The sequence below is a fragment of the Ochotona princeps genome, chromosome 2 (assembly GCF_030435755.1).
Source record: "Ochotona princeps isolate mOchPri1 chromosome 2, mOchPri1.hap1, whole genome shotgun sequence".
In the NCBI taxonomy this organism is placed as follows: domain Eukaryota; kingdom Metazoa; phylum Chordata; class Mammalia; order Lagomorpha; family Ochotonidae; genus Ochotona; species Ochotona princeps.
Window position 1 is genome coordinate 45,380,782 of NC_080833.1, and position 12,004 is coordinate 45,392,785.

General features: G+C 44.9%; 1 protein-coding gene across 1 annotated transcript in view; it reads right to left on the reverse strand.

Annotated features, from left to right (window-relative positions):
- PLPP3 (phospholipid phosphatase 3) overlaps positions 1-12,004 on the reverse strand; it is an 80,541-nt gene that overhangs the window by 16,952 nt on the left and 51,585 nt on the right. Inside the window, exons 3-4 of the mRNA XM_004588710.3 lie at positions 5,573-5,853; positions 5,132-5,189 (exon numbers count right to left, since the gene is read on the reverse strand). Coding sequence (XP_004588767.1) covers positions 5,132-5,189; positions 5,573-5,853 — 339 coding nt within the window. The remainder of the gene's footprint in view (positions 1-5,131; positions 5,190-5,572; positions 5,854-12,004) is intronic.

Consider the following 12,004-nt stretch of genomic DNA (forward strand, 5'->3'; position numbering starts at 1 on the left):
CACTAATGTGTCCAGCTCAGATGGAGAAGTCAAGGTAATAAGGCTAAAATCAAGGCTATGCTGTTTGCTCACAGCAAGAGAGCCATGTTTTAAACTGAGTATGTTTGCCTCCTTGAGTCCATGCTCTGACCACCTAACCATCCAGACTCCTTAATGAATGATTACTTTACATGCCAAATGTTGATCTGTTTTGTACTGTGCCACGTCTTTGGAGGAAACGAGCACTTTGAGATGAGTACATATTTATGATAGACTAAAGGACAACATCCAGGGGATACTAAAACTTCAAATTGCTCACTCAACCACCAAAATGTTCAACCTGAAACACAGGCCTGCAGCCGTTAACAGAGAAGTCTGATCAGGCTGATGTGAGGCCAACAGTAGGGTACTGAGCTAGCACACTTCCCACCAAGGCTATAGTCCTTTCCTCTGCTCCACCTCTTGCATTATCCTGCCTTGGGGATTGAGGGGGCGGACTTGCACAGCTGTTTTCCAGCTATTGGCTTTGCTATTCACCCAGAATCATGAGCTCTTGAGGTGTTACAGGAGCTTACACAGATTCTGGCACAGAGCAGGTACTTGGATAGACTGGTGGTGGGACAGGGAGGAGAAGCAGGAGCATTATCTGTTACCATAGATGATTTCTCTTGCAAATAGCCATCCTATTCCTACAAGGGATCTCAACAAATATTGTCAAGATCCATAGGGATGCCTTGTAGGCACACCAGATCCCATGTTCCAGGATTCCAAATGTTGAACAAAACCTCAATGACTAAGAACCTCAACACAGAGAGCATGACTATCAGAGGACAACCACATTGCTTCTTCCTTGGTACCAGAGCCCAACATACAAATGACTTTCATAAAACAGCACAGGAAAGAACCAACAGGTAAAGAGTTCAACCAAGAGGAAGCAGAGGTCTTCCCCATATCAGGTGGTCCCTTCATGATAAGGAGACAACAGAAAGTCTCGACGTGAACAAGAAGGAGTGCAGGTTTGAGTGTCAGGAGACCTGGAACTCACTCAGGCATCCACCTATCCATCCATTCACCAGGCACTATTTTGGGAAGTGGGGTACAGTAAGTAGCAACTCAAGAAACAAAAATCCTTCCCCCCCAGCTTACAGTTACTTGTCATAGACTAAACAAACAAATGAGTATTTAGTATGCCAAATGGTTAGAACCTGAAGGGAAAGTCAGGCTACCCAGGGGGATAGGGAGTACCAGAATCGCCACAGGGGCTGTTGTTTTAAATTGGGTGTCTGGAGAAAACCTCTCTGGAAAGGGGACCTACAGAAGGCAAGGGGAGCAAGGTGCAGCTTCCCAGGGCAAGAGCACAGCTGCTGGGGAAAAGGCTTGGCATGACCTTGCTGCTGCCTGATCCAACCCACAAGGTGGATCCAAAGGCTTCACCAGCTCTTAAGTGTGCTGGATACCACCTGTTTCTTCCGAGCTGCCAAACTCAACTGAATTAAATGTCTGCAGTTTCCCCAAATCACCACCTCCCTTTACACCTGCACACCAGTCACTCTTTCAGTTTCCCCGTCTCCATACGCTTCTCATTGCTGGAAGTCTTTTTTGGCTTCTGCCACCCTCTGCTCCAGGCCGGTTTGAGTGTGAGTCTGAGCATTCACAATAGCCCGTACTGCTTCTCACCCCTTATGTACCAAGTACAAGGTTATCATTGTTCTTTCTCCAAAGGCTGTGACCATGCCTTACTAATCTCCACTTTCCCACTCCTAGCATGATTGTGGGGGTATAATAGTCACTCATTAAATATTTACTGGATGCAAAATGCATAGGTGAGTTTAAGGGTAGAACCCATCTTAGTAGCCACAGGAGGTAGCAGAGACTATCAGATGTGCTGTGTGAATTGATGCCTGCCTGTGTTGAGATTTTATCCAGACAGCCACATTATCTTCAATTCCTGTCCATGAGTTGCAGGACCCATTCAGATGTGGTCCTCTGGGGAGCTGGCCAAAGCCCAGAAGAAGCAGTTTCTGCTTATATATGCTGCGAGGTTTTTCTTGTTAGGTTTCCATTCATCTCTACCAAGCCTAACCTCATTCTCAAGCTTCCTTGCCCAGATGACTGGGTGTCCGGACCATGTTTTTTCCAAGCTAACCATCTTGCAAATTAAAACCTAATCTGATGTGCCCTTCAAAACCATGGCAGGAGTGGATGGTGGCTGAAAAGCTGGTGGCCTTGGCATGTGCTCTCTCTGAACTCCATGGCAATGTAGGCATGAGTTTGTCCCTGATGGTCTCCCAGTTCTAGGCAGTGCAAATCTGTTCAAATAGAACTGTGGAAATGCTGAAAAACAGACAAATTTAACTCCACTCTTAGTTTTGGGGTGCAGAAAGGAAAGCGGCCACAGTTCTGTCAAACAGCCCTGACTTCCTCCAGTGTCCAGAGCCATACCTGAGCCTTTAAGCTTCGGCAGGCACTCAACTCTTCATCATGAGCCATGGGGACAGCAAGTTGGAGTTCACATTCTTGCTTCTCAAGGCAAAAGTTGACAATGCTACACTCACACACTCAGCTGACACAAATGGGTTCTCCCAACCTTTCCAGGAAAGGTGTGAGCCTCAGGCCACATCAGCAAAAGCAGGCTGGAGTTGCAGTGGCAGGGAGAGGCGGCACAGTGGAGGAGACCAGGATCCAGTCCAAACCCAGCACTTCCTGAAAGTCAACACAACAGCCATAGTGGGAAGAGCCAAAGGTCTGTCTGACTGACAGCAGGATGTCCCACTTCCCCTGGCAGGCAATAGGGGTGTGCAGCAAACTTTCTCTGGAAAGTTTTGCAAGTTGGACAGTATAAAGACTGTGACTTCTATGTAACAGTACCTAAGAGCAAGCCTTGGCAAAGGATTGTGCCCTCCTTCTTTGTCCCCTAATTTTAGAGGTAAAAGCTAGATAAGCATGAAGGTGGAGCTGTAATATAAATGAGGGGACTTTAAAAGTTCATGGACAAGTTGGAGTTAACAGAAGCTTAACTGGTGCCCAAAATGTATTCGCATTTATTTTTTTTTCAAAGCGGGCATTTTCCACACAGCACACTCATATGTGGCTACATGGGCATCTATTCACTGAGAATGTTGAATGCATGTCTGTTAGCAAGGGTTCCCAAGAGGGCACAGCGCAGGGCAGGGTGTAATATTGCAATGGGCTTAGGAGTCTCTCCTTGGCTTCTATCTACCCTCCCTCCTTCCAGCAGTAGGAAGGCACAGCAATTTTTCTTTCCTAGAGATACCCATGGATCTTTAATTCAGCAACATCCTCATGTATCATGCCTCAGAGCGCTCTTGCTGGAGCTGGAGCTGGTGAGCAGGTAACGGAGCAGGGTGAGAGGGAGGGACCGTCTGAAGCATGTCTTCAGGCAGATCTGCCGAGAAAACTGAAGTCAGGGTCAGGAAGAGGTACGCTAAGTTTATCTGGGAGAAATCCAGTTTTATCACTACTCTTATTATTACTGTTATCACCATGATAGAGGAACACAATGAGAACCTGCCATAACACTGGGGTCATAAGGTCAAGCCTTCACATCTATCTCTGGTCTCTTACTGACTGCAGAACTTCCTTTCAGTTTTCAGAATTAGGCTTGTATATTTGTTTGTATCTGAAAACATATTTAATCTAAACACATTTCCTGTCACCCAGAGAAAAAATGTTGCAACACAAGCTAGAAACAGTGCAGAGAATACAGAAGGTACCCAGACAAGTCAGCATCTGACCTTCAGGGCAGCTGGGAAGGACACGGTGCATGGTAATTCTCTAGTGCTCTTCTCTTGGAATACAATGAAGAGGCACATCCACACAAAATGAGCACATACCCTACTCCTCCAAGTTCCTCGACAAAACACTGAAATTACATTTGTAAAATTGCTTCCAGCCCTGGGTAAAATATACACACTGCGCAGAGCCTAGGTCTCTGTGTTAAATTATTCTCTCTGAGAGCAAAACAAAAACAAAATAAAAAGAAGAATGGAGGGCAGTGCTATCCCTGAATAAATAAGAGCCAGGGCCAATGTTTTTATAGATGGGGCCCACCTCTCAGCGTAGGTAACAGGAAGCCCAGTGCCTCCAGCCTTGGAAAGGCATGGGAGCAAATCACATAACATAACAACACAACCTCTCTTGTTGCTTTTTCCAATTCCTAATTCTATTTTTCAAATAAGTTGAAATCAAAACGTTCTTTTTGCCAAATCGCTTACACTCCTCTGAGCTACGTCTGACCTCTCAGCACCTTCTCTCTCTGAACTCCATGAAGGCAGCTGAAAGCAGGAAGTGCCTTGGCACTGGGGCCTCATTCAAGCAGAGAGGAAAGGCAGGGAAGCCCGCACTGAACTGACAAAGGAAAACAGCCCAGCAGCTGGCTGTCCTGCATCTGGAGGGGGGCTGGGCCCTCACAGGCACTGTTCAAATGGCTCCAGGAAATCAGAACAGACACGGCAGAGGGAAGGGCAACAGGCCAACTCAAGTCACGTGTTTAGCCCCAGCTGATGGACCTCACAATGCTTAATGGCTCTGGGCCTTGGTTGCTGCATCTGAGAAATGGGATGACAGTTGGGTACTTTAGCAGTGTATTTTCAAGGGTATGGAAGTATTTCCCAGAGCCACCCCCTGCAGTCAGATAACAATGAGTTTCCATGGATAGAGGCCTGGTAGGTGAACATGGCCTGGCATTTGAATGTGAATCAATGGATCTGGCATTTATGCAAATTTTGGCAGTTCATGTGAATGCTCTGAGCCTTAATTAATAATCTTCTTTCCACAATAGAGAAAATACTGTTTAGATTGTTTTAAGAATCAAACGAGTTTACAGATATTTCAGAAAACAAGTTTTGTGCAAAGGATAGTCATCACTTTCCTGCTGTAGCAAGGATGCATGATCCTTATCAGGCACCCACGGCAAATGCTATCGCTATTTGAAAGACAGAAACAGCCTGGAAAGGAAGCCACTTCTGTCAAGGTTGTGGTGGAGCCCACAATGAAACCTGGTTTTTTCTAGTTAGTCTCTTTTTCAAGGATTACAGGATAAGGTGTGCCCCTAGCTATTCCAAGGGCTATGACCTCAGAAGAGATTCAAGCTGGAACTGAACCCTGTTTGGAGCAGGGGGAAGGTACTTACCACCAAATACAGCATAGTGTACATGGAGAAAGAGGCGTGGCCAGAGAAGAAGGATTTCCTGCAAGAGTAAGAGATGGTCATATTCACACTTCTGATTTCCCTGCCTTGAGAGAAAGTACTGTGTCTTGTTCACTTTTGCAAACTTGATGTGCTTTGGACACATGCCTGGAATGCAGTAGGTATCCAGGAATGCATGGATAAACAAAAGAATTAGTGAACAAACAGACTCATCCGAGCTATATGATAACAATTTGTTTATAAATCTATCTCAATCATTTGCTTCTGAGTTGTTCAAGTACAGGGGCTATGTGTGATTTATCCATCTAAACCATAGCCCGGTGCTTGCCTTGGCACCAAATGGGCCAAGGCTCAGTTAATGCTTACTGAAGTGCATAACATCAAAGAGATGCCATCTGTGGCCATGAAGAAGTCATGTCTCACCTGGCTTCCTGGACTTTGCTGTCATCACCTCTGCACCTGTAGTTCTGAATATAGCCCTCGGAGCAATTGATCTGGCTGAAGTCAGGGTTGCAGACACTCAGGAAGTGAGGACGCAGGCGCCCTATGGACACTTTGGCAATGTCTGTGAAGGACTGGCTGATGGCACAGCCAAAGAGGAAGCAGCCCACTTGCTTATAGAGGGCTGCCACGTAGGGATTCTGAATGGTTGACCGAGACTTCTCCTTCAGGTAATAGATCCGGTAGAATTCCCCTGTGATGATCTAAAAGCAAACCAACAGAGAAATTAGACAGGTTCAATACTCATCATCAAAACTAATACTTTAAAGAGTACCAGCTGTAGTTTAGAGTCTAAAAAATTAAAATCTTCAATTTACAAAGCATATAAACACAAATATGCAAGAAAGGAGAGACACAAGATGTAAGGTGGATATTTAGTTTTTAAAAAGCCACACAAGGCCTTTATAACAAGAAAACACATAACCAAATAGTCATATGTAAATATACACACATGTACACACATATCATCTTAAACCCTTTCTAAAGAAGACATATTATAACTTATATACAAAAGTAATTAGACAAACAATCAAAGACACAGCTGGCAGTGACCAGGAACTCAGGGATCTGGGGTGAAGGATCACCAATGAGCTGACCCCATGGAGGCCTGAGCCTGGTGCTAATGCTGAGTTGTGGTGGGTGTGGAAGAAGTGACCACAACAAGGCTAAGTTCTACGTTGGAATCCAGGTTCTGCTACGCCAGGAATTCAACCTCTGCAAATTCAGCTTCCTTCCTCACTGAAGGAGGCAGCCTTCATACCTTCATAGAGTATGTGATAACAGTGATGGGAAATGACCCGATGAGTCATTACAGATAATGCTCTTCTTTTACGTTTTGGAATTGTGGAGTGATGACAAGTACACTGGTTTAAAATCAAAGAAATGTTTTGTGCCATGCCCTTCGGTGCTGGTGAATTGTTTCCAGCGTGCCTGGCTGTGAGGTGCAGGACGTCAGGGGGTCATGGTGTTCTTGTTCCTTTCTCCCACTGGGTGTCCCACGTGATGCCGAGAGGAGAGCTGTCACTACTAACATACCAGCTGCCAATTACTGTGTTGATACTTAGTACATACCAACTGATGCTTTTATACAAGGCTTGGTCAAGAAGTTTCCGCAGAATAAAATTAAAATTTTATTGTGGTATAAAAATATTCTGAAATCCTTGCATATAGGAATCTTGAGGAAGTTCACAGAAAATGAGTATCATGAAAAACTAATCTATGGATTTCAAAACTGATTTTCCACCAAAATTAAACTTAGCTTTTCATCCCATGTTTCCATTATTTTAGTTCCCTTTGATATTTTACTTCGTGCAATCCACAACTCATCCTAAGACAGGAAGTCCCTCCTCACTGGAAAGTGCAGGTGTTCACAGGAAGAAAAGAACCCAGAGTTGCTCCTCAAGGGGAATTAATGTTAATGATGTCTAATGCAGCCAAGGATCAATTCCACTTTGGTGATGCACAACCAACCATGCTGCTGACCGCCCTTGTCTCGGCTCCACAGCACTTCCTGGCTACAACCACAGCCTGTGGACAGCAATGGTCAACTCATCCGTCACCACAAATGTCCCTTTCGCACTTCCTCTTAGGACGCAATGATGAGCCACACTTGCCCTTTCAGAAAGTAAGCAGTGTGTTTGCGACCACAAGGGAAGCAATAGACTGGCATATCTGAGCACTCCTCTGCAAAGGCTCCGGCGACTTTCACAGTCGGGGAGGACAGCTGGGCATGGGGCCTGAGCAATGCACTCACAGGCTCCAAAGCCCGCGGAAGGACACCCTGCTGGATGGGCCCCGGGAGGAGCAGGTGCAGGAAGGAGAACGGCTCCTGCCATTGCCAACACTGACACAGTGACTCTGTGTTTGCTAAATGCTCTATGTTGGTAAGTGCTATACTTTGTTTTCCCAAATTACACCAAGCGTGATTTTTTATGAGAGAGAGATGGTAGCCTAGCTTTGCCATTTGCCGAATGAGGAGAATTAGTCTGTGGCCCAGTACAGGTGCTCAGAGACTATGGGTTAAAGGAACTAACAATAAGAGGATAGTAGCTCTTAAGAGTTGCCTCATTGCAAAATTAGAAGTATCCCCTAAATATTACCAAAACCCTTTGATAACACGTCGCAGAGATTAAAATCTGAGAAGCATAGCAAGTCAGAAATGAAAGGAGCCATTATACACAGAAAAACCGAGGCCCAAATTAACTCACATCTGAAGATTAGACCCAGGTGGACAGACTACCCGCCCTACATTCTTCTACCATTCATGATCTAATTCCCCTTTTGAACCTGTTTATACTTTTACCCTATGTAACCTTACAGGCTAATAAGTTCCAGATGTTTATAGCCACAATCATGTTTTCTCTACTCTTTCTTATTCTTTATAAGTCACACACACATAACTTTATATAGGGGGAGTAGAAGACTGAGTGAAAAAAGTCAAGTGGCCAGGACTCCAGTCCTTATTCACTGAGTAAATCTGGGATATGCTGCTTTCTTCATTTGCAAATTGTGGTGCTAGACTATGATTTATTGCTTCCAATTCAGCCTCAACTCTGCTAGGCTGCCTTTCTCAGGTCTTCACAACCAGCTGATAGCACCCCAGGGAAGCTACCTGTGGCCATTACCACAGGCAAGGAGCTGAACCAAGGTCAAGAGCACATCCCCTGCCCTTGGGTCACTCCTGAGCTCCCAGGATCATGCCACAGACAACATTGAAGAAAGCTCTAAGTGGACTCAGGTTGGGCACCAATCAGCATGATTTCCTGCTTGATACACAGCGAGATATGGTTTTCTACCGCCAGTCTATCAGCAGCGGCCTTAGATACACATCACGGGAGTCACCTTTCTGCCTGTCTCTTCTAAAAGAGGTTTGGTTGACAATTCAGGGACTCTTTTCAACTCCAATATCTCATCAACCTAAATTGATAATAAACTGTCCATTACAGTGCTGCTGCTTCTTACGGGTAGATTAAAAAGATAGAGGAACATTTTATAGTATCTCAAATTCCTAACAGAGATATTTATAGGACCGGCACATTGGCCCAACAGGCAAATCCTCCACTTTGAAGTGCTGGCATGCCACATGGGTGTCTGTTTGTGCCCTGGCTGCCCCAATTCTGATTCAACACCCTTCTTATGCTCTGGGAAAGCAGTGGAGATGGTTCCAAAAGCCCTGAGATCCTGCACCTATGTGAAATTGGGGAGGCAGCTCCTGGCCCCTGGCTTCAGATCGGTGCAGCTCTGGCTTTTGTGTGGCCATTTGGGGAATGAACCAGCAGCAGAAGGAAGATTTTTCTCTCTGTCTTTCCTTATCCCTGTAAAATCTGCCTAATAAAAATAAATATGTTTAAAGAGATATTTATAAAAGCAGCCAGCTCTTAGATTTATTTTGTACTTTAGTTCATTTAATGCACAACACTGAGCAAAACCCACCCATTCTGCTGATGAAAACATCAAGACATTTGGAGAGAGTGACTTAGCTGAAGGATGTGAGTAGGTGCCAGAGTTAGAAGTAGAGCCCAGGTATTCTATCTTTCAAGTTCCAAGACCCACAGCAGTGGCATCATCACAACTTCATTATTCTCTTGTTGTTAAAATCATTTTCCATGGCAGAACGGCGATCCCATATTTTCAAGGACAGGGCCAGGCCGAAGCCATTTAGCAGACACACGACTCCAGGACCACATGGCTTCTGGAGCAGCCCTGACAGATTTTGGAGTTAATGAGCAACAAATTATGTATTTTCACTATCCCCTTGTACAGGAGGGTCGTGGAGTCGACAACACAGTCATAAATCATTGTTATGAACCAGCCGGACTTGGCTTCTGGTAATCCTAACCCTTGAAAGGCCATTTAATGAAATTCAGGCTGTGAAAGGCAGCTCAAATACCTCACTTCTACAGAAGAGGCAAAGGCTTAAATTGTTCTCCGACACGTTACACACCTCAATCTGCAGGCCCAGATTTACTGCTTTCGGACTTTATTCATTACACACAATGTTTTTATTCCTGGGTAATAAAATAAGCTCTTCCCTCCCCTCCCCCTGCAAGGGCCCTGCCCCTGCCCTCCAAGGCCCTCATTTCTGCTGCAGTCAGCAAGGTTCTGATATGGAAATGTCACTGCTGAGAAACAGGCCTTCCAAGTTGATCCTTTTCTGAAACACCAAGCAAGACATTCTGGGGGTGTTGGCAGGCTGTCAGCAAGCACAGGCCCATTCTCCCCTACCTGGCTTTAGGAGCACTTGGCACAGAGTCTGGAAACTAATAAAGTGGGACAGCATGGCAATTAAGCGGCAAGGGATCAGAAAGGGATCGGTCGTCAGCAGAGAGCCGCTTGCAGTTCACAGGCAGGTTGTCTCCAGCCATCAGTCGGCTCCTCTTCCTGTCTTTGCTGGTGGTAAAGAGCTGAACTACCCACATATTTACAAACACTGACAGGCTTCAGAGAGGAAATGTGCAGACTTGTGGAGATTGACTTTTAGAAAGGACAGAGCCGGAGTGGTGAAAGAGACATGAGCTTTGGAGCCAGTACAACCTGGGTCTGAATCCTTTCTAGCACCTTAGGCAATGACTTCACCTGTCTGGACTTAGATGTGCTCATCATAATACAACTATCTATCTGGCAGGACTGCCAAGAATTCAGTAAGGAGATACGTCAAATGCCTGGCACTTAGGAGGAGAGCCCTCCAAAAGTGTTGACAATTTTTTCCCTCCTTCCATTGGAGAAAGGATGAGAATAAAATACAAAACATCAGTATATGTTCTGTATTGGTCTATTGATGCTTATGGAATACTGTTTTGGAGGAGGCAATCACAATCTTTAATAGTACTTGCAGAATTAAATTTGGTTTATGTACCAAAGTGATTTTTTTTAAGATTTTTTTTTTTTATTGAAAAGTCAGATATACAGAGAGGAAGAGAGACATAGAGAGGAAGATCTTCTGTCTGATGATTTACTCCCCAAGTGGCCACAACGGTCAGAGCTGAGCCAATCCAAAGCCAGGAGCCAGGAGCTTCTTCCTGGTCTCCCAGGCTGCTGCAGGGGCCCAAGGTTTTGGGCATCCTCGACTGCTTTCCCAGGTCACAAACAGGGAGCTGGATGGGAAGTGGGGCCACTAGGACACAAACCAGAACCCATATGGGATCCCGGTGAGTGCAAGGTAAGGACTTTAGCCACTAGGTTTCCACGCTGGGCCCCAAAGTGGTTTTTTTGTTTGTTTGTTTGTTTTGTTTGTTTGTTTTTTAATAAAAAGATAGAGTAGTTCAGACACTAGTGTCAGCATCCTTAGACTCGACTCATAGTTCTAGATAACATACTTGACAGAGAATGCCTCTCCCAGATTCTTCTAAGAGCTCCTTGAAAGGGAATATTCCAAACTGAACATGCATTACCCCTCCAGGGTAGCCAAAAAAAGTAGGCATGGATGATGTTGGTTTTGACCACTTCTATCTGCAGTGGTAGCGAACAAAATGGAATGGATATCTAAACCCAAAACAAAGAGGAGAATTCTGTCTGTTTTTAACATTCCATTCTACTTATACATTTTCTGAAGAAAAGTAGTACCTTTTTTTGGTTTGGTTTGGTTTTGATGTCATGTCACCCAACAGTCCTAACTAGATGCTGAGAAGTCATTTTCTTCCCCTTCTGGGATGGAAGGACAAACTTCCTTGCATTCTGATCTGCTTTGATAACAGTATTTGTACAGCACTTGACAGCTTACAAGGACTTTCACATCTACTGTATGTTGGCTTCTTACAACTTGCTGTGAGTAACTAAGGCATTCCCAGCCATTTTAAAGTGAAATAAGGAGATGGCCAGTGAGGCTAGTGAGCCTTCCTCAGAAATGAGGCAGACGGCACTGATGTGGCAGCCTGGACCTTCTCCAGCTCCTGGGCCCAGGCTGATGGCTTTAGGCTGCTTTTTCCTTAGCAGTCCCAGCAGGCAACATTGTCAATGTCCAGCGAGAACATCCGGAAAGGTCCTATTTCCTTGTAAGGTGCTCGCAGACACGTCCTCGCTCTTTCTTTCTCATCTCAGTTATGTGAAGTTATGGATAAAAAAGAATCATAAATTATTTTGCCAATTTTTTTCTCAATCCTAAGGGTCCTACTTCTAAGGATGGAAATAGAAATGCACCTGTCTTTTCTCTAAAGCAGAAAGTGAAATCTGATGTGATAAAGTGTGCTATCTTTGGTAACTGGAAATAATTGATTGGAAATTTAACCTTTGATTCTCTTCTCAGTTTTCAAAGCCTCTTGGCAAGAGATCAGTACTTCACAGACTGGGAGAGATAATGAGGACATGGCTGTAAGGCCACCATGGAGTCTCTGAGCTCCATGGGAGGGTGAGCAGCAA